Source organism: Agelaius phoeniceus, chromosome 14 (genome assembly GCF_051311805.1).
Source record: "Agelaius phoeniceus isolate bAgePho1 chromosome 14, bAgePho1.hap1, whole genome shotgun sequence".
NCBI classification, from domain to species: domain Eukaryota; kingdom Metazoa; phylum Chordata; class Aves; order Passeriformes; family Icteridae; genus Agelaius; species Agelaius phoeniceus.
In genome coordinates, this window is record NC_135278.1 from 1,571,296 (window position 1) to 1,593,574 (window position 22,279).

Sequence of the window (22,279 nt, forward strand, 5' to 3'; positions counted from 1 at the left end):
CAGCCCGGCCCCGGCCCCGGCCCCGGCCCCGGCCCCCTCCAGCCTCCCCGGCCGCTCAGCCCCGTTTCCACTCACCCCCGGTACCGCTCCTCTTCCGCCCCCACCGCCACCTCTCCTAGTCCAGGAGCGGCCATGCCACCAGCGCTGCCGCCCTGCGCTTCAAACCCGGCCCTTCCCGGCCTGCACCGCGCCACATGTAAATCAGCAGCTCTCGCAGCCAATCAACGCCGGGGGCGGGAGGAAAGAGGCGGGGTCGAGCGCTCCTCCCGGTTTGGGGCAATACCGGGACGAGCACCGGTCCCGGCTGGTCCATTTCCCGCCGCGCGGTGGGAAGCGAGGTGCCGGACATTCAGGGGAACCCGGCAGATCCACAGGTCCCCCGCCCCCGGTGCACTCTTGGTTCCTGCCGCGCAGTCGGTGTACGTCGCGGGCAAGGGCGGTGGGGTCCTCCCGCCAGCAGGGGGCGCGGCGGCGGGCGCCGCTCTGCTCCGCGCCCGTGCCCAGCGCGGGGTCGCCGGGAGACCGAGCGCCGCCATGGAGGCGCGCGCCGCGGGCTGTGGCCTGCTCGTATCCACCGTGCGCGAGGGGCTGGGCGGGCGGGGGGCAGCGGTGGGGCGGGGCAGGCCGGTGACCGGAGGTTTTCTTAACTGCGGCGCAGAGCGTTGCTGGCACGGAGGTGCGGGCCGGGCGGCGGGAGCCGTGCGTGCTCGGCCTGGAGCGGCGGGCCGGCCGCTACGGGTGAGTGCGAGCGTGGCGGGGCCCGGCTCGCCTCGGTCGGTGCCGCCGCGGCGGGGCCGGGGCGGGACGCGCCGTGCCCGTGCACGGCTCCGTTCTTCGCCGAGTGGCCACAGCCGACGTGACTCTCGGGATCCCTGCGTGCTCCCCCGGCGGGCTCCCCTCACCCTGCGGGCGGGGACCCGCGAGACCGGCGCTGCGGAGGAGACTCCCCGGTCCTCCTCCGGCAAGCAGAGCCGCTGCCATCCCGGTGTTGGACCTGCCCCGTGGCAGGGAGAGTTCAACAGCTCTTACTTCTCCCACGGGGTATCCGCGTCCTGCACGGTCTCACCTTCGTTGCCTTTTTCCTCCTCCTGCCCCAGAAGTTTAACGATAAAAATCAAACACTGTCTCTGTACACACAGCTCCCGTTTGTGTGCGTTGCTGCCAGGTTTTTATAAGCCTTCCTTCTGTCTGCAGGGTCGTTATTCGCTCCCAGGAGAAAGAAAACTCTGATCCGGATTATATTCCCATCAATAGCCGTTTTAAATGTGTGCAAGGTATTGGCTGCTGGGGGGAAGGTTGAGAATCCCCTGCTGTTCATCCACAAACCTTAAAATTAATGGTGTTTCCTGACCTGTCTCCTGAGCCACAGCATATTGAATCCTTTCCTTGTGAAACAGCAAGTCACATTTTATGGCATCCCCTTGTTCCTCATCCAAGCAGGTTGTCATTCCATGTCAGCATGCACTTGTGAAGAACTTGGCTGGCTCCAGTGCGTGTTGGGCTTGGCATCACACAGAGCCAACACATGCAGAACCTGGTTTCAGGGTCTGGAATTTGGTGTCTGTCTCTCAGAGTTCTCTGCTATGCCAAGAGTCGGGAGCTGTTGCCTTTTCCTGCATGTTTACATCTAAACTTCCTAAGGTCTAGCAAGCTCTCAGCATCCCACCTATTGGATGAGGAAGGGCTTTAGGCCTTTTCTTGGAAGAACTTAAATAGCAACAAGTGACCCTGGGGCAAATCCTTGTGAGGAGTACAAGTCCGTTTTTCTGAATTTGCTCATTCCCTTGTGTGCAGCTCAGGGATGTTCTGCCCTTGGTCTTGCTCTGTAGAGAAGCTCTGAAGTTCCTTGTCAAGTTGGTCTTTCCCAAAGTACCTGCACTGATGGTGAAAAACCATCCAGGTGTATGAGAACTGTGTGGTGGGAATCTCCCTGGGACACTTGTTGGGAGGTGACTGTCCAGGTTCTCTCAGCCAGAACCGTTAGGAATGTACAGATGTAAATTAGAGCTCTTTGTTCCTGTCAGGACTCTCTCATGACTGGTAGTGTAATTATATGAGTCCTCAATTACTGCAGCATCCAGCGTAAGCTCTACTGATCCTGGCTTTCTCTTTTCTAGAGGCAGAAGAAACTCTGCTGATTGATATAGCTACAAACAGTAAGTTTCATAAGGGCAGTGGTGTAGCTAAAGCTCCTGTTAGGGAACAGCCACTGGTGCTTGTTTTGCCTTCCAGTCTTCCCCCAGGCTCAGTGTTTGTCCTCTGCTCAAACAGCGATGGTTTTCCCTCTGATATTGTCATCTGGCTGTGTCATGACACTCAGTTGCCATGACAGACAAGGTTTGAAATGCAAATGGTCAAAATGTCTGCAATTTTTCTTCCTGCTTTTAGAGCTCTTCTCTGCAAAATTGCAGTAGGGACGATTCCTAAAGACAGGAGAATGTGCTGGGGATACCCCAAGCAGGGTGGGGAGACCTCAGAAGCGCAGGGAGGATAACTTAGGTGCAGATTTCCATCACAAACAACACCTGGAAGCTGGGTGGGAAGCCTGGGGACTCTGAGGCAGCCTGGGCTGATTCAGTGAGTGTGTTTGAAGCAGGCTGCAAGGTCAGGATCCAGGGTGAGGAGGCACCGGAGCGGCTCTTCGAGATCCCTGATGAGGAGCGCTGCTTGGGATTCCTGTCAGAAGTGCAGAGCATACAGGAAGGTGAGCAGAGTTGCCCCTGTGCTTGTGAAATTCTCTGCCAGCAGTTTCTGACAGGGATGGGTTTTTTTCCAGCCCACCTGAAAGCATCTCTTCCTGAACCTAAGGACTCAGCCATTTGGCATCAGGTGGAGAAGAGCCTCACAGGTCTATCTCCAGGTACAGTTGGCTTTGCTGCGGGGCCTGTGCAGTGCTGGGGTGCCCAGGGTAGGAGCTGGGTCTGGCCACACCTCCTTGTCTGTTAATTCCTTCCTGTGTGCTATTTTCACCCTTGGTTTGTGCATGTTAAGCTCCTTCCTGCCTTCCCTTGTGGTTAAGTGCCCCTTTCTCCCATTTCCAGGGTAACATATTTGATGTATTCCTACTGTCATTTGGTTTTTTGCTTTCTGTGAAGTTACATTTTTTCCTTCTTGATCTGAGCTCTTTCAGGTTGTTTCTCAGGGTGTTTTTCTTGGATTTTTCATTACAGGAGCTCTGGGGTTTGAGGATGACTTCAACACCCTGAGCCTAGAAGAGAAAAGGAACATGCAGAACCACCAGACGGGATCTCGACGGGAACCCCCACCTCCTCCTGTCCCTCAGAATAAGCAGTAAGTAATGTAGGGGATCTGTTCCCTTTTTTACTTTTCTTCCTAGACAGCAGAACTAGTTCTAGTGCTGCTCTTGCTTCCTTCCTAGATTTCACCGAGAGAGAGAAGGCGCATCCAGAGACCAGCCCAAGGTGACAAACACCATGCGCAAGATCTTTTTGCCCAGCACACATTCGGGGCAGAGAGAGGGACTCATCAAACATGTGCTGGCCAAGAGGGAGAAGGCCTACATCAACCTGCACAACTTCAGGTGAGAGCTGGGAGGGAAGGACAGAGCTGTGGGATCTCTCCTTTGAGCTTGAATCTCACCCAGGATTGGACCCTGGCAGCTGGTGGTGGGTTGCAGCTCAGGTGGCCAGTGAGGATGGTACAACCAAAAGTCTCGTGTCCATGGGGCAGCTGCTGCTTTTGTGTTATCTCTGTGTATGTCAGATCTCCTGAGCCTTGGTAAGGCTGGAGCAGATGGGCAGAAAGAGTGAAGACAGATGTCCCACCATAGTGTTGTGGTATTGCCCCTCGTGACGTGATGTTAAAAGAGCCAGGTGTTTGCTGGTGGAATGCCTGACTCTGAGAGGAATGTCACTGGGAGGGAGCCAAGCCTGGGAGAATTTTTGAGGAGCAGCTGAGGGAGCAGAGAAGCCTCAGCCTCGAGAAGAGGAGGCTCAGGGGGACTTTCTGGCTCTCCCCAACTCCCTGACAGGAGGGGGCAGCCAAAGGGGTTGGGCTCTGCTCCCAGGGAGCAAGGGAGAGTACAAGAGGAAATGGCCTCAGACTGCAGCAGGAAAGGTTCAGGTTGGACACCAGGAGGAATTTCTTCATGGAAAGGGTGGTCAGGCATTGGAAGGGGCTGCCCAGGGAAGTGGTGGAGTCCCCATCTCTGGAGGTGTGCAAGGAATGCCTGGACATGGCACTCAGAGCTCTGGGCTGGGTGACAAGGTGGGCATTGGGCACAGCTTGGACTCAATGATCCTGGAGGTCTTTTCCAACCTCAATGATTCTGTGACTTTCAGTTCCCCCATGGCAGTCATTGCTCCATGCAGGGACAGCTCATATAGTGCATTCTTCCAGCCAGAACACTGCTGTGCTGCTGTGGTTTTCATTGTGTTTTCTAACAGCTGAGCTGCCTTTGTGTTGTAGGTTCTTTGTGGGTACATGGAATGTGAATGGGCAGTCTCCTGACAGCTTCTTGAACCCATGGCTGGTGTATGACATGGAGCCTCCAGACTTCTACTGCATCGGGTGAGCAGTTGGGGATCCAGGAGGGCTGGGTAGGGTTTAGGTTCGTGTCGTGCTCTCAGAGGCTGCACAGAGCTGAGCTGTGTCACACAGGGGCTGTCTGAGGGCAAAAAGCCATTGGATGAGGCAGAGGATCAAGTTGAACAAAGCTAGCATGACAGTAGATTTTCCTGGAGGTATCTGCAGAGCTCACTCATTGTCCTCTGTCTAAAATGGTGTTTCTCAGGGAAAGGGTTGCTGGGGACTTGGGGTAGGATCTCAAAGGCACATGGGGAAATTCTACTGCTTTATTTAGCAAGTGGCCATAAAGAGCTGTTCTTCCAAGGGCTGTTGTTGGAGGTTTCACATTTCTGTAGGTAGAGGAGGATTTGCAGGAAGGCTGGAGGTGCTAAGCTCTTGGGTTTCCAGGTTCCAGGAGCTGGACCTCAGCACGGAGGCCTTTTTCTACCTTGATTCTACGAAGGAACAGGAGTGGCTGTCTGCTGTGGAGAGGTCCCTGCACCCTAAGGCCAAATACAAGAAAGTGAGTTCTGCTCAGTGGCATGGGGGCTTGTCATGGAGCTGGCATGATGGGAAGGAAGGAAAAAGGAAAAGGGCTTCCCTTTTCCTCCCTGTCCAAGGAGCAAGGCTTGGAGAAACCAAGTGTGATACTGGGCATGTGCATACCTGGGCATCTGTCAAATGTGTCAAGTTAAATCTGGAGAGTCTGTTTCTGCACTACAGTTGTAGGAAATATTGTCCTTTGAAGTAGAAATTTATAAAGGTGGGGACCACAATACCTTTATCAAATAGGAGGTAGTTGTAAGGGAAGCAGCAGGTTCAAATTCTCTCTCTATATTACCTTCTCATCCTGTACTATAGAAGCCAGGTGTGTCCTGAGCTGGTAAATTAAATTAATAGATTTTCTCTGAAGGAATAGGATGATTTATGAAGTGCAATCTTCTGGGTGCTGCTGCCTTGAGTCAGAATTGCTTCAGCTGTGGCAGCAGGACTTTGTTCTGGCTGGTTTAGAGCAGGACACTGGTTTTATCTCTGCTATGACAAACTTTTATGCTGCAGGGACCAGTCCTGAATACATTAATGGGTTTCCCTTTCTTCCTTAGCCTATGTGTTTGCTGTCACACCCCATACTGCTTGCTCTGAGCAGATGTTACAGGAAATGAAACAGGGAATAGAGTATCTTGCTGAACTGAGACCTATCAAGGGAAGCCAGGAGTCAGGGCCTGAACCGCAGAGGCTCCTGCTCCCTCTTCTCCCTTTGCTTCACTTTAGTTTTGGGTGAATTTCTCCTACCGTAGTGAAGGGGAGAGTGCAGGATAGGGCTGCAGGAGGTGGAGGTGGCTGAAGCTGTAGATAAGACTTGTGGTCACCTGCAAATTCTGCTCCTGCAGAGCACACCATCTTCTGGGCCCTTGCAGCCAAATTCTCTGCTCTCAGCTTCTTTCCTCACTCCATAGACTTAATCCCAACACATGTGAATGTTTCTGTGCATAGAGGTGAGCATGCAGACTGTGCTCAAGCAGGTGAGGCCTTGTCATTGTTTCAGAGTGGTGATGTCACTGTTTCACAGGGATGATACCACTGTTTTGGAGGTGCAGGAAGGTCACAGACTGGACAGTGTTGGCTTAGCACATGTAAAAGATCAGCAGCAGACCTGAGATCCCCACTGGGACAGGGCACATGAGCACAGTGTTAGCCTCTGTGGGCTGAGCTCTGTGGGAGCAGGTAACTGCTCAGATCCAGAGAGGCCCTTGGCTTTAGGGAACAAGTATTTCCTGAGAATGAGTCAGTCTATGTAGCTCAGAGATACCTTTTGCTATCCCGTGCATCAGGCACGTCTGCCTCAGGGAAATAGGAACATCTCTGTCCATTCCCCTCTGCACTGGAGTCCGCAGTAAGCCAAGGTGGGCTCTGACTCCCACTGCATCTGCAGCCTCAGGACAGCCCCAGCCCTGGGCCTGGCTGGAGCACTCTGCTTGTGCTGGCTAGAGCACGGCAAGGGCTGAGACCCGAGTCACAAACTTGCTGGACATTTATTCAGTTTCTCTTTGTCCACCCTGTTGTAGGGAGGGACCAGAGTAGGGAATGCAGTGGGCTCAGCACCGCTGACAGCTCCTGGGCGGAGACAGATGGACCCCAAGAACCTTGCTGTTCAGGACAGGAGACTCTTTGGGTTCTGTTGTTGCAATTAGGGATTGAGTAGAGAACATGAGGAACAGGGAGAGCCAGAGCAGCAGAGCATCAGGCAGAGCAGATCAGAACTGCATTCCCGCTGCCTCTCTGGGAATTCAGGATCCCGTTTATTTTTGCAGGTGCAAATGGTCCGCCTGGTTGGGATGATGTTGCTCATATTTGCTAAGAAGGATCATCTGAGCAATATCAAAGAGATTGTGACAGAGTCTGTGGGCACAGGAGTCATGGGAAAGATGGTGAGTCACCAAGGCCAGCTTGTTGCTTCCTTGTATCCATGCAAGAAGTGGCACAGTCTGGTTTGGTTCACCTGTGCCATCCCAATCCTCTCACCTGTCACCCACTCCCCACTGGTCCCTCCTGTCCCTAGGGCAACAAGGGTGGTGTGGCCATCAGGTTCATGTTCTACAACACCACGTTCTGTGTCGTCAACTCCCACCTGGCTGCCCATGTGGAGGACTTTGAGCGTCGAAACCAGGACTACAAGGACATCTGTGCCCGGATGAGCTTCCTGATCTCCACCTCAGACTGTCTGTCTGAGCTCAACATCATGAAGCATGAGTGAGTTGCACCCTTTGGCAGTGGTGTTGAGTAATCCAAGTCAAGTCAGAACTGCAGCAACAGGAGGTTTCATGCAGATAAATAATTTGGCTTAATAAAATAATTTGAAATCCTAAGGGCTGTGATGTGCTGCAGTTCCTGCAGACAAACTGGTCACCTCCTTGTTGCAGTGCCTTATGCACCTGTGCCCAGTGTCCCTCTCCTTGTGTTTGTGTATAACTTCCTTTTCAGCAGGCCTAAACAGAATACAAATGGTTGGTATTTCTGTAATTAATACTTAAACCATTTAAAAACCAAAAATGTAGAGTGGATTAGTACAGAAAAAAACCTTGCAATATTAGATTATCCTTGATAATCTACTAATGGAAATGTTGAGGTTTGACTATAAACAGGAAGAGCTTTAGTACTAGCAAGGGGTTTAAATTTTAATCTTTAAAGGAAACCTTTATGGAGTAAAGAGTGCATCCCATGAGTGCTTCTTTAGCTGCTGACAGCAAGAAGGCTGTAGGCCTGTTTGGAAGCCTGGAGAAGACTGGGGTGGGAGCAGGTGCTGCTGAGGTATGGCTGATGGCAGGGATGGGAAACAATGTCCAAAAGGTTGTAACCTTCAGGAACCTAATTCTGCTCCCGCTAATTCAGCGTCAGGCGGTCTTGGCTCAGTAGGTGGTGCAGCAGTGGCCCGCTCTGGTTGAAGGAAAGGCAGTGAAAAGCCAACAGGTAAAAGCAGGGTGTACATGAGGGATAACCCTGCAGATGCCTCACCTGTCCCACTGGCTGACCAGCTGACTCTGCTTAATGAGCTCCACCATGGCTCTCTTCTTAATATGAGAAGAGCCTCAACACCAGCTGGACTTTGTGTGAACACTGGTCTTGCTTCATTAGAGTCAGTGCTGTTCTCTTGGATCAACCTGGGAGAGTGGAAGGTGTCCCTCCCCAGCTGGTACAAGATAAGGCTTAAGCTCATTACCAAATCAGACCATTCCATGATCGTTTGTGTATCTTTGTTTGCAGCGTTGTTATCTGGCTGGGAGACCTGAACTACAGGCTGTGTCTGCTGGATGCCAGTGAAGTGAAGAATCTCATCAGCAAGAATGAACTTCAGAAACTGCTGACTTATGACCAGGTGAGTGAACTCGCTCACATTCACCCCATCCCTGGGAAGTCATCTTGGTTTGGGAGGTGCCTCTGCTAGGGAGGAGCTGGCAGACACGGAGCTGGGGATGGGGCTGGAGCACAGATCTGATGAGGAGTAGCTGGAGGAACTCAGCCTGGAAAAAAGAAGGCTCAGGGGGATCTTCTTGCTCTCTACAACTCCCTGAGAGGACGGTGCAGCCAGGTCAGGGTTGGTCTCTTCTCCCAGGTAACAGCTGGGAGGACAAGAGGAAATGGCCTCAAGTTGTGCCAGGAGAGGTTCGGGTTGGATATTAGGCAAAATTTTTTAATGGAAAATGCTGTCCAGCCATGGCACAGACTGCCCAGGGCAGTGATGTCCCCATTCCTGGAGGGATTTAACAGACATGTAGAGGTGGCACGTGGGGACATAGGTTAGTTGGGGCCTTGACAGTGCTGGAGGAACCATTCGAGTCAATGGTTTTGGAGGACTTTTCCAACCTATGTAATTCCATTGCACACTGCAATAAGTGTCTGGACACAGACATCGACACTGGACCCTGACAGAGCTCTGAGTGTGCTGGTTGCAACATCCCCCTAACAAAACCAAATTGTCCATATTGGGGTAACTGGGTAACTCAGGCAGTCACTGTGTAAGTGAGTCTATGTCTCAGTGCAGGAGTTCCCTCTACAAGCTGAACACAAGCATTTGTAACAGCAACAAAAGCTGCTGCGATCAGTGTTGTGAAAGAGGTATTGATTTGGAGTCCAAATCTGCTCAGCCAGTTTGACCTGAATTCTGTGCTGTCGCCTTCCCTGCTCGGCACTTCCCTGCAGCACACAGAAGCTGGTGGCAGGTTCCTTTCAGGTGAAGGGTTGCACCTGGGAAACATGAACAGCAGTGGTGCAATGTCACCTCTGACACAGTTTAACAATAAATTTGGTTGGTTGTCCTCTGTAGCTCATTTTTGCTGTGCTACAGAGCTTTGTTCAGGAAACAGCTGTAGCTTAGGTCTTACTGAGGAAAACATCCAGAAGAGGAAAGGAGCAAAGGAGGGTGGTGCCAGGTTGTCAGGCAAGTGCAATCCTGGAGGCTCTTGCTAAAATGATTGGTGGGGAACAATTAATGATGACAATCCTAAGCCTGAAAACTGATGAAAGCATTTAGTAATTAATATTTCCCTTAACTCTTGCTTGAAGCTGCCTGCATGGTCTGGTGAGCAGTACGATGCTCATTTGTACTCGGTCTGTTTGGAAAACTTTCCACTTGTGTGTTAAAGGTGTGAGGTCTGAGAGGCAGTTTGGGGTTGTCTGTGAATCCCACAGAATGGCCACAGGCCACGCTTTCTCTGCCTGTAGATCTGCTCTCTAACACTGCTGTGGCAAGGGAGGGTTTCTTGGGTTTGGTTGGGTTTGTTTTTTTTTCTTTTTAAAGCTTTTTTTTTTCTGCTTTAGCTGAATATTCAGCGCACTCAGAAGAAAGCATTTGCAGATTTCATGGAGGGAGATATTAAATTCATCCCCACGTATAAATATGACTCTAAAACAGATCGCTGGGACTCCAGGTACATTGGCTGCAACTGGGTGTATTTGCCTATGACATGAAACACATTTTTCACAAAATTTGATTTCCTGCTTCTTAGAACTGCATACCTGTCAGTGTTATGTTTGGCCTTCGTTTCTTTCCTGCTTTCTGCAATAAGCAGCCCCCTGTGTACGTTGAGCAGGCACATCCCTTAAACCTCTGTAGCTGCTGATCCCACTGGATGAACGCAGGTGAAGTGTGAGCTCAGGTGACCCTGCACTGGGGCCTTTTTCTATTACCAGGGACAGGCAAACAGTATAAAAAAGGAATTGAAGAGCTAAGGAAACAGGCTCTCTGAGTCACCCTGTCCCCTGACTTGCACACCCACAGGGTGGCTGCACTGTGATAGCAGCTGTGGTTCCTGCTTGGTGCCTCCCACAGACATGGCTGCATCTGCTGCAGGGGCTGCTCCGAAGGGAGAAACTCCCAAGAAGGACTTCCAAACAATGTAGTGATTGAACTTGACTTGCCATGTTTATGAATCACCACAGTAGTTAATCTGAAGAAGGATAACCCAGGATTCAGGCTTCACAACATAATACTAGTCACTGAGTAGACTTTCTGGAGTGGAGACAATAAGCGATGGGTTGGATTGTCGGCAGAAAGTCTGGCAGCACAAGAAAGTCATGCAGCTTGGGTCACAGCACACATGGGGTCAGGCTGTGGTGGGCTTGACTGAGGGTTATTTTGTTTTCTGGTGCTGGAAAGGATGGGAATTTTATCCGCTGTATTGGGAAAGGGGGAGAGAGCAGAAGAAATAACAGAATTCAAGTTGGGGTAAGTGATAGGAGTTCATTCCATCACTGCTGTGATGATGCAGGTGGAGAGAACTGCCTTGTTGGGAAGAGGAACAGCTTGGATGGCTTGATAGGATTGTTGGATTCCCCTGGTAACCTGTTTTTCTTTGTAGTGGTAAGTGTCGTGTGCCAGCGTGGTGTGATCGGATCCTTTGGAGAGGAGGGGATGTCAGTCAGCTCCGGTACTGCAGTCACATGGACCTCAAGACCAGTGACCACAAGCCTGTCAGCGCCCTGTTCCGCATCGGGGTGGGTTTGTGTGTTTGTTGGGGCAGGATCCCAGCGCTGCCAGGCATTCCAGGCATTACTGTGGGAGGCGGTGACAGAGTCAGGGCACCTCTGCTAAGGCAAGAGTTGCAAGAGGACACATGAACCCAACTGAGGTGTGCCTGCTGTGGGGGTGCTGCCTCTGGCAGCATGGGAATGCATGAGTCCTGCTGTTCCCTGCTCCACATGGAGACACAGCAGCAGCCTGGACCTGGCTGTACTGTGCTGTGTCGGATGTGTCATCTGGTTCACACCTGGATGTCTTCAGTGGAGAGTGACAGCAAATTCAGGTTTTTTGGCGCAGCCAATGAGGACACTTCATGTCCATTTTTGCTACCTCCTGCTCCCTGGGTGGCTCAGGTCACAGAATGGGTCAGGTTGGAAGGGACCATGGTCGGTTGTTGGGTCCCATCTCCCTGCTCCAGCAGGGCCATCCTAGAGCACACGGCACAGGATTGTGTCCAGGCAGTTCTGGACTCTCTCCACTGAGGGAGATTTCACAGCCTCTCTGGGAAATCCATTTCAGTGCTCTGTCACCCACACAGTGAAGAAGTTCTTCCTCATGTTCCCATGCCTCTTGTGCCATTGCTGGCCCCCACAGAGCAGAGCCTGGGCCCTGCTCTGAGCCCTCCCTGCAGTCAGGAACAGACAGAGCCCCTCTCAGCTGTGTGTCCTCTTGAGGGTGAACAGCCCCAGCTCCCTCAGCCTTTCTGTGTAAGGGAGACGCTCCAGGCACTTTAGCATCTCCATAGTTTTTGCTGGCCCCACTCCGGGGCCTTATATCTCTCCTGTACTGGGGAGCCCAGAACCAGACATGGCATATCATGTGTGCCTCACCTGCGCTGAGTAGAATAGGCTGAGTCTATTTAAAGAAAAGCCTTTCCCCTTTCCCTGTGGACAATCATGAGAAATGCTGCAGCATGCCAGTGTTGTCTCACAGAGGTTGCCTCCAGTGATCTCCCAGTTGTGTGACCAGTGGCCAGACAGACCCTGGTAACACCTGCAGCAGTGAAATCTGTGTAAAGTTGCAGACACAGCTTGGGACTGCACACGTGTGTGTGAACTCTCTGAGCCTTGCAGCTACAGAAGCAAGTGCTTAGATAAATAATTCACTTCTGCAGCTCATGATCAAGAGAGTTCCTGTGAAAGCCAGTCAGAAGTTTCCTTGAGTGTTTTTTGTCTCCCACAGGTGAAGGTTGTGGATGAGCAGAAGTATCGGAAGCTGTTTGAAGACATTGTTCGTGTAATGGACAGGATGGAGAATGACTTTCTTCCTTCGCTAGAGCTGAGCAGGAGAGAGGTGAGGATGAACCTGGGATCACTGTCCCTGCCCAAACACAACAACCTTCAAAGTGCCAGAACTTCTTTCAAAGACCTTGTTTCAATTAACTGGATTATAGAAAATTGAACTCTATCCTTTATCTTATGATCAGGAATTGGGTTAGCGAGGACATGTTGTCTTGGCTCTTTGGCAGGACTTCTGCGAGGAATTCTGCATTAGGTGGGCTCCTCTCAGCCTCAGGGGGCCACTTCAGAGTCTGTGGGGGGGCTGGCCATGGGCCATATCCTGGCCACTAATATCGCTCGATTTCTTTTTGCTCTACAGTTCGAGTTCGAGAACGTGAAGTTCCGTCAGCTGCTGAAACAGAAGTTCCAGATTACCAATAATGGGCAAGTCACCTGTCACTTCTCCTTCATCCCAAAGCTCAATGACAACCACTACTGCAAGCCATGGCTTCGGGCCGAGCCTTGTGAAGGTTACCTGGAGCCAGGTGAGTGTAGTGCTGTAGACCCCCCCAATCCCATTTCCATACAGTCCTTCCTGTCTTTCCTGTGTCCCACCTTCCTTGCCATCAGTCTTGTCTGTCTATGCTGTTGTGGCCTTTGTCCCTTCCACTGTATGTTTGTCCCCATCATCCCTTTTGGAGAGTGTCTGTCTGTTCTTGAGTGCTCCAGTGTGTTGCAGATGAGAGCACAGAGATCTCCCTGGACGTGTACGTCAGCAAGGACTCAGTCACCCTCCTGAACTCTGGCGAGGATAAAATTGAGGATATTCTTGTCCTGCACCTGGACCGAGGGAAGGACTATTTTCTGACCATCAGTGGGACCTACCTGCCCAGCTGCTTTGGCACTTCGCTTGAGGCCTTGTGCCGGATGAAGCGACCCATCCGAGAAGTTCCAGTCACCAAACTCATAGACCTGGTGAGTTCTGAAGGGGCTCTTCTAACCCAGAGAAGCCTGATTCCCTCCTGATTGCTCCCAAAAGCAGGAGCAGTACCTGCAGGTTAGGCTGTCTGTGCTGGCTCTGAGATGAGTGACTTCACAGAGCTTGAGGTGCTCTTTTATTCTTCCTGTCTACCACAGCCAATGGTTTTGACAGCCTTTTTACTGAGTGAGCTCTGAATATTGTTTGATGGGATGAAAAAGTGATCCCAGCACCTCATGTTGGTGTTACTGGTGCTGGCAGGCTCAGCTGGATGGCACTGCAGTGTCATAAGAGATGTGATTAGCGTCCTCTCATCCAAGGTATATGAGCTTCTTTTGCTGTGATGAGTGCCTTGGAGGCCTTTTCCTTCTGGATACATTCCCACTGCTCAGGGGAAGGAGCAAGCAGAAGCAGAAGGACCAAAGTGTGTGGTGTGGGGTGCTGAAGGACGCAGCTCAGCAGATGAGCAATGTCACAGCCTCTCTGGCCATTTCCTCCCACACCAACCACAGTGAGAGATAATGCCTCGGGTGAGAGATAGTTCATCAGGGAGAGATCTCTCTGTGGTGCAGCAAACTGTTCCTCTCTCCAGCCTATGCCAGCCCCCAGCATCAATTTTCCTCCTCCCACTGCTCATTGTGTGCATGAGAGAGGGTGCAGTGGTGCCCTTGTCACCTCTTGTTTTTTGGGTACTCTCAGCTGTTTCTGTGGTTGTCCCATTTTGGGGATGTAATTCTGATTTCCAGGCTGGTTTCCTTCATCTCTCCTTACTGCCTTACCTGGCCATGTTCCAGTGAGGTGCAGCAGCTCCTGAGTGCCAGTTCATGTCCCCATTCTTGTTCAGGCAGGAGAGTCCTTTCTTTCTCTCCACCTGAAAGCTCAGCCCCATTATTTGAGTCTCTCTGCCATGTGATATCTTTCCTCTCCTCTCCTATCTCACAGTCTCACCCTTACATGAGGGGCTTTTTGTCCAGCAAGCTGCTGCTTTTCCACCTCTGTAGATTTGCCAGCCTCCACTCCCATTGTTTCCACATTTTCTTATCCCTTCAGCAGTTGTCCAGTGCCTCTCCCTGCCTCTTTCAGTTCCCATCTTTTATTGTAGGTATCTACTTTTCTCACAAGTCCAATATACAGAGAAGTCCATTTTATATGAGAATTTTGACTTTTTAATCTTTTGACTTTTTTGACACTGATCAGGCTAGGCAGGATGCAGGTGGCAAGATACGGTGTTTGCCTCCTCAGGTCAAGCAACTGATCCAGGCTTCAGCTCCTCAGATTTCTGAGGATTTGGTTATAGTCAGTCTTGTTCTAGAAGTGGGTCTGGAACATTTCACTGGCCTTGGTTGCTTTTCTACCTGCTTTTTCCAGCTCAGCACCAACTTCTTGCTTGATAGAGAGGAATTTGGGCCCAGACCCTTCGCTCTGCCCTCACAGACACTAACACACTGTTAGATTTGTAAGAGTTCATTGAGGCTTCTTCTCCTTCCATCTATAGATTTCCTTCTCCTGCTACTCAGTGAAGCATCTAGAAATAAAGCAGGCAAAACAGTCAGCAAGGAGCACCTGCTCCAGTGTCTGCAGCAGGGAGACAGCTCTCCTTATGGGCATGGGGGCATATTTTAAGTTTTTTGGTTCTGATTTTACCTGTGAGCTGAGAAATCCTTGGAATCAGACCAAGCTGAGCACTTGCTGCCTGGGTCAGTGGTACTGGGGCTGCCTGCCCTGCAAGCTGGAGCATTTGGGTGCAGTTCCCTGAGTTTTTGTGCTGCTCAGGCTGTGTGAGGCTGTCAGTGTGTGTGCATTAAGAACCTTCTGCACTTGCATGGGCTCATCCTTCACTGGACCAAACATCTTCCTCAGCCTAGCTAGACTTTTTCTGTGTATTTCAGTGGAGAGAGGTCTGGAGATCCAGTCACTGAGGGGCTGAGGTAGGTGGGTGCGGGATAGCACCATGCAGGTGGGAGTTTGTCTGGGAATGGCTTTCCTGGTTCTCCAAGGAGGGAGACAGTGACATGGCTGCTGTCACTTGAGCACCTCTCCTTTGGGATTTCAGTATTAGTGTCTCATCCTGTTTTTTCTTGGGATCCTGTTTTGGGTTTTAAAAAGCCTCTTGAAGAACCCCTGTGAGGAACAGGTGAGTCTTGTGGAACAGATCGTGCTGAAGGCTCAACATTAGGGAGAAATTGTTCCCTGGAAGGGTGGGGAGGCCCTGGCACTCTTTGCCCAGAGCTGCCCAATTCCTGGAAGTGTCCAAGGCCAGGTTGGAAGGGGCTTGGAGCAACCTGAGGATAGTGGAAGATGTCCCTGCCCATGACAGAAGAGTGGAATGAGATGAGCTTTAAGGTCCCTCCCAACCCAAACCACTCTGTGATTCTGTGGAGAGGTGAGCAGCCAGGCTCAGGTTGGGGGGTGAGGTGCACATGACTCACCCGTTACAAAAAGTGCAGGTGGCCGTCTGCCCTCCCAAGCCTGTGACTGTCCCTCCCCCTGTGCCTCAGGAGAGAAACCTGTGCCAGCTCCTGTTCGAAGCAAGCTGTTCTCAGGAAGAGGACAGTCTGTTGTGGCTCAGGGAGGCTCCAGAGGAAGCAGGCACTGCAGAGGCCACAGGGGACCCTGAGATGCTCCTCCCTCCTGGTGTCCCTGTGCCATGGGAGCTGCAGCTGCTCCCAGCTCAGCCTGGGAATGCGCTGGGGCAGTTCCCACCCCAAAAGGTCAATCTGCCAAGACTCTGTATGGACAGCCTGCTTCTGTTTCTTCCTGCAAACCTATGAGCAGTGTCCAGCCGGCCCTGGCTCTACAGGGATGGCTGTTTGGGGATGCTGAGGGCTTGGCTGTGCTGCCGGAGGGCTTGGCACACTCCTCTCTGTGCAATGCTAATGCTCTTAGGCTGCAGCAGCAGCAGCCGGGTTTGAGCACAAACCCTCATTTCCCTGACGGTACCGAAAGCTGCTTAGGGGCCCTGTGAGCTCCACAGCTGCCACACACTCAGAAACACAGATTTAGCCCAGGGAACGTTTTATCTCTGGCCTGATCACAAGGGAAGATGGCTGAAATAACGTAGGGACAGTGATTGTGACTAGGGAACTTCTTGGTGGTCACGTCTCATCTGCCCATGGCCCAGCTGTTGGCCAGTGAACAGTGCTGTCTAAGCCCCTTGGAGGGCTTTCCAGAAATCCTGATGAGGCTGTGCATCATATGAGCAGGATTGTTGTTAATTGGCAGGCAAATCTCTCACCACAGGTTTAACTTTGGCCGTGTCAGCAAAATGTGTGAAGGACCTGGTGTTCAGTGGGTTCTTGTAATGCAAATTAGGCTTCTGCTTAATCACAAGAGTTGATCCGAGAGTGCTTTCTCCCTCTTAACCACACTTTTTCCTCTCCTCTCTTTCCTGCTGCTCTCAGGAAGAAGACAGCTTCTTAGAAAAGGTAACACGAGCAATTGCTGCGTGGCAGTCTGCTTCTCAGTGGTGTGTTTGTAAAGAATGGGAGCTTTTCCCTTGTTTTCTGTGGCAGAGGGAAGGGGAGGGGAGCACAGAGGGGACATGGCTGCCAGCAAAGCTTCTTAGCACAGCTGTGGGCTGGATGAGAGCATGGAGAAGCATAGAGTGACCCCAGAGCCAAGCCCAACTGCAATGTTGAAGCTCATCAAATTCGCTTTGGGAGGAAAAAAAAATTACTTTCTTGATCCTGACAGCAATGTTGGATATTCCCAAAAAAGATTGGCAGCCTTTGACATACCTCTGACCATAAGGAGGGATTCACCACAGCATCCTCTCAGACCTGTGAGAAGAGGGCTGGAGGAGGAAACTCAGGTCTTTTGTTCCTTCCATCTGGTTGTGTCCCTGTGGAGGCCGAGGGAGGGCCTTGTGCAGGAGGTGGATATTTCTGTGCATCCTCAAGCAGGGGAGCTGAGACTGCTGGCTCTGATGGCCACAGTGCCCGAGTGGGATCACTGCTTCCCTTGGCACCCATGCTTGGTGCTGGAGCCAAGCAAGGAAAACTTCCTTGGGAGAGCAAGTGGGAAATGCTGGGGGTGTTCAGTAACTCTCCCTGCGCTGGGTCTGACATTTGTAACTTGTTCGGGCTGGTTCTGCACCGGCTTCCCAGTCTGAGGGAGTTGTTCCTCTCTGGGCTGTCAGCACAGTAGCAGAGCACAACAGGAGAGGGAAGGAATGTTCCCTCTCCAAGAGGGGATCAAGCTCGGGTGTTTAACTTCATGAAACTCACATACTCCCTCCTGGCAGAGGAGAAGGGAGGAGTTTTGATTTTTGGGAGCATCTTCCCGTGGGAAGGACGTGGCGTACCTCTCTTCCTCACACGCGGCAGGAGAGGGCGCTCGGGGCCCGGCCAACGTGCGCCCGCCTCCTCCCCCTGCTCCTCTTCCTTCTCGTCTGCCCGAGGCACCTTGAGCCTTCTCTGAACACCTGGGATCTCCTGTATGGGGGTCTCCACAGCTCCCCCAGTCATGCAAAGGGCTGCTCCAGCTCTTGGCTCCAGTGATGCCCTGACACAGGGGGTTTCTGTAGAAGAGCCTCAGACCGGGTAGAGTGTCCACAGATCTGGGAAAGGGTCTGCAGCTCTCCCCCTTTCCCTTTTAGAGGAATTCTGTAATGCTCTTGCCTGACATGCTGCTTCCCGATCTTGCCAGTGCATGTGGCTGAGCAAGGCAGCTGTGCAGCCGTGACTCCTCATCTGCTGGCAGGGTCAGACCTGATGCTGTGCAGGGCAGAACTGTGCTGTGTGGCAACTGGGGCTACTGCCCGTGCCACCAGGGCTTGTGTCAGCTTGGTGTGTCTCTGGGCATAGCAGGGAAGCCGCCCCTGACTGCTGTCAGTGGCTGTGTGTGCTGCAGGGACAGCCATGGCAGTTTTGCCTCAGCTGGTGTGAGGTGCTTTCTGTGTGGCTTTTGGACTCCTCTGCTGGTGGCGGGGTTGTGTTCCTGCTTGTGCTGCTGGTTCCTGGGTGCTTTGGGAGTGCTGGGCATGGCTTCCTCCTTGGAGGTCACAGGAATGTGAGCGATCATGAAGTGAGAATAAAATCAAGCCAAGAACGTGGATCCGGTTAAAGCTTGGTATGATGGAGACATCTGAGCCACAGGAGCACATCAGCTGCTCCACAGGAGTAAGCAGGAACTGTGACAGTGGTGGCCTCTACTCAGTGAGAGCGCTCCTTGGGAAAATCAAGGAAGAAACTTGAGGAGTCAGGACAGTTGCAGAGCCCTGAGAGCAGCCGTGGCTGGAGCACCCGGAGGCAGGGAAGGGGTGGTGGGGTCGGTGGGGACGGGGCTGGGCTCCCCAGTGTGGCAGCTCCCGCAGCACAAGGACTGGCTGGGTCCCAGCCTCTGTTGGCTGCAGGGTGGGAGCTGGGATGGGGCCAGGGCACCGTGGGCAGCCAGAGCCACCTCCTGGGGGTCTGAGGGGGCTGGGGCTGTTGGAGAGACCGGGCAGGTTGTTCCATGGGGCAGCAGAAGGGAGAGGAGCCAGGACCTGTGGGGCAATGGCTGGTGCTGTGGAAGTGATTCAGGGCTAGAGCACCCCAGGGTCCTGCTGCTTCCCCTGTCTCAGCTTTCCCTACCAGGGACTAAGGGAGTGAGGCAGAAGGGACTGAGGTTTCCCTGAGCCCTTGTGTGCTTTCTCTCCAGGAGAAATCCATCCTGCAGATGGGCTCCCTGGACAGTGAGGAAGCAAGTGAGGTGCCGCTGCAGGTGCCAAAGGAGATCTGGCTCTTGGTGGACCACCTATTCAAGCATGCCCTCCACCAGGTGAGAGGGAGGGTGAGGGAGGGGGCCTGTGCCACACTGGAGCTCTCCTGGTGACCTGGTTCCTCACACACACCTGGTGATCAGCTCCAGTTTATTGTTTACAGGGCAAGGCTTTTCCCTGGGCTGAAAGCACTGGCTGGGTGTCCCAGGGTTCACCATTCACTGGGAGTCACCATGTGCCTTTGTGGGGAAGGTAACTTACTCCATTCCTGTGCTGTTTTTGACAGGAGGACCTGTTCCAGACTCCAGGCATGCAGGAAGAGCTGGAGCAGATCATTGACTGCCTGGACACCAGCATTCCCGAGACAATCCGTATCCTTCTGTGATGGATCTCAACTCTGCTGGGAGAGTTCACTCTCTGGAGAGCTTGTCTGTCACCTTTACCTGGCAGGGTTCCTGGCAAGGATGGGCTCCCCTTGGTCCCCCCACAACCTCTCTCAAAGTTGAATCAGGGCTGGCCAAAGCAGCCGGGGGCTCTGGAAGCTTCTGCAGGGCTGTGCCAAGTGCAGGAGCTGGGGTACTGAAGAGCATGGTCTGGAGAAGAAACTAATGGAGCAGGGGGCTTCTGTGCAGCCAGAGGGTGGGAAATGCAGTGTAGGGTTTTTTATGGATGGGGGACAGTGGAGGAGAAGGAGAGGTTAGACAGGCAGGAAACTTGTGTGTCCTCCTGTGAGATGAGCATCTGGGTAGGGAGGGGCTCTCTCTGCTCAGCATGACCCTTGATTCCCAGCCCTCCAGCGGGCAGTAATCACTCTGTGGCTGAAGCTCTCCTCATCTTCCTGGAGGCTCTGCCAGAGCCTGTGATCTGCTATGAGCTGTACCAGCGATGCCTGGAGGGGTCCCACAGCAGCCGGCTGTGCCGACAGGTGCGTCTGCTGCCAGCTCAGGGCAGCTCCTGCTGCTGTGGGCTGTGCCATGCCTCTGGGCCTGCCTGGGCCCTGCTCCCTGCCTGGGGGCTGACAGTGGCTCTGGGAGAGTGGACAGCTCTTCCAGAGAGACCCCAAGTGAGCCCTGTCTTACCCTGAGCACATGGGGAACGGGGAGGGGCCAAGCCACCCCTGGTCCTGAGGGCTTGAGCACCTGCTCAGAGCTACAGTTCCTGTCCTTCATGGAGGGCTGTGCATGGCTCTTAACAGCTGGTGGGGCAGCAGGCCAGGTCAAGCATGTCCCTGAGCAGATGGGGAATTTTTGAGGCATTGAGAGCTGGGATCCAACTAAAAACAAGCAGGAAGCAGCCACAAGGCACTGGGGATTTTTTCCTGGTGACACAGCTTTCCTTGAAGTAGTGTCACCAGGAGCCGCAGTCCACAAGTGCCATCTAGGGCTGCCAGCTATCGGTAAGTTGCTGTGGAACCTGGAGTGCCACACATACCCAGGCTGCAGCAGTGGGAGCTGGAAGAGCTTCCTGAGACCATTTCCTTGCAGGTGATCCTTCAGCTGCCGAGCTGCCACCGCAACGTGTTTCGGTACCTAATGTCCTTCCTGCGGGAGCTGCTCAAGTACTCAGAGGACAACAACATCAGTGCTACCATGATCGGTGAGTGTTGTTCCTCTGTGGCCCTCGCTCCATCCCAGCCTCTTCCTGTGCCTCCCAAGGTCTCCGTTCCTCACCAGTGACTGATTTTACCTGCCTCCACAGCTGCCCTGTTCTCCAGCCTCCTCCTGCGCCCTCCGCCCAACCTGATGGCCAGGCAGACCCAGCAGGACCGCCAGCGTGCCATCAACTTCCTCTACAGCTTCCTGCTCAGCGGGGACGAGGAGTGACTCGTGCCGTGTGCCAAAGGCAGGCCCGCGCTCCAGCCGGGCCTCTGACAGCTCCGAGGGGTAAAGGCTCGAAGCTCTCCAAGTGCTGTGTTTACAGTGGGAAGGGACAGTTCCCCCTCCTTGCCACGCCATACCCCACGCTGCAGAGGACCTGCACGCTCATTGCACTGCCATCCACCTCTGGAGCCTCCGGCTTCCCCGTGGGAGCCAGGTGGATGTGTCGATACCCGAGCACTGTGCCAGCACCCATCGTCCCGTGGCAGTATCACCAGTTCCCAGGTCACGCTTCTCTCTGTGTCACCTCCATCTCCCAAGAGCTGCTGTAGAGAAAGGTGGGGATGGCTGGTGCTCTTGGAGGCTGTGGCACACTGTGTCCCTCCAGTGCCAGGTGTGTGTGCTGGTGTGTACATCACCCCAGACTGCTGTGGGACATGTGCCACCCTCTGCCACACAGCCATGCCAGCCCTGATGCCATCACTGTGCTATGGACCGTGCTGACCCAGGAAGGTTGTTTGGACATTTGGCCTCTCCCCTTCAGCATGGCCTCCCCCCTCTCCCCTCCCTCCCTCCCAGGACACAGGGCCTCAGCACACAAGTCTGTCCCTGCACTCCCCACTCTGCCTTCAATTTCCTCTCCCTTCCCTGCCTCAGCTTCCCCCAAGGGCACAGGATGGTGGGTGGCTTGCAGTGACCAGGGTCAGATAGAGCCATGAGCTGCCCTCTGCTCCTCTTGGGCTGTTCTGTGCATTTGGAGCAGGATGGGACCCCTGTCCCTCTCGCCCAGCCTACAGTGTGGGGGTAGGACAGGCTGGGTCACCAGCAGAGGGTGTGGGTTTTGGGGGAGTGAAAGGAGCCACAAATGCTCCTCAGGGGCCAGAGGAGCAGCTGTGGGGGCTGTGCACGGGGGCTGCTGTGCAAGGGTCACACACAGCTGTCTGAGGGGACAGCCCTGGGGCTGGTGACTGAGGGTGCAAGAGTGGTCTGTCCCACTGAAACACTAAGGCCTGTGGGGCCATGTGGCCTCAGGTGAGGGAGGCCAAAGCCAAGGGGAGGAGGTTGTGGTCACAGAGCCCCCACTGATGCCTGGGCTCAGCCCAGGGTATCGTGTGGCCCTGTGGTCCCCATGCACTGACTGAGCTGCTGCAGGCTCCCCTCCCTTTTGCCTTTTTCTTATCCTTAAAATTTTTAAATTACATAATTTATTGGGAAACTGTTCGTTCCAAATAAACCTTCGTTGTGCAAGGCCTGGGGGCTGTGCAGGGCACACCTGCCTTTCCTCATGCAGTTCTGCACTGTCATGGAGCCCTGCCTGGAGCTCCAGGCTCACTCTGGGGACAGCTGAGGGCTGGGCTCTCCCCCAGCCACTTCAGGAGTGTGCTGGGCACAGGTGGAGACAGTGGCAGAAGGTCCCATGCTGCTGGTTCCTGCTGGTTGGGCTCCTGGGTGCACCCCTGATGTGCTGGCACTGCAGCCCAGTGCCCATCCCACAGTGGATGGTGGCATGTGCCCCAC

The 22,279-nt window shown here is 53.3% G+C and overlaps 1 protein-coding gene across 5 annotated transcripts; it reads left to right on the forward strand.

Moving 5' to 3' along the window:
* The first annotated feature begins 407 nt into the window (after nt 1-407).
* Nucleotides 408-22,013, forward strand: OCRL (OCRL inositol polyphosphate-5-phosphatase). 5 transcript variants are annotated; one of them, XM_054641256.2, is made up of 24 exons: nt 456-567; nt 659-738; nt 1,195-1,274; nt 2,118-2,156; nt 2,594-2,704; nt 2,777-2,860; nt 3,171-3,291; nt 3,380-3,541; nt 4,429-4,530; nt 4,936-5,050; nt 6,840-6,956; nt 7,088-7,278; nt 8,290-8,401; nt 9,844-9,953; nt 10,884-11,019; nt 12,227-12,337; nt 12,644-12,809; nt 13,004-13,239; nt 16,645-16,668; nt 18,884-19,003; nt 19,231-19,315; nt 19,742-19,869; nt 20,429-20,540; nt 20,643-22,013. In XM_054641256.2, exons 1-24 carry the CDS (start codon nt 535-537, stop codon nt 20,765-20,767), a joined length of 2,700 nt encoding a protein of 899 aa, XP_054497231.1. In that variant the 5' UTR covers nt 456-534; the 3' UTR covers nt 20,768-22,013. The 5 variants fall into 5 exon arrangements, with proteins under 5 accessions (XP_054497233.1, XP_077041992.1, XP_077041993.1 ...); XM_054641257.2 differs by having other exon boundaries at nt 2,597-2,704; XM_054641258.2 differs by lacking the exon at nt 16,645-16,668 and having other exon boundaries at nt 408-567.
* Nucleotides 22,014-22,279: the final 266 nt, after the last annotated feature.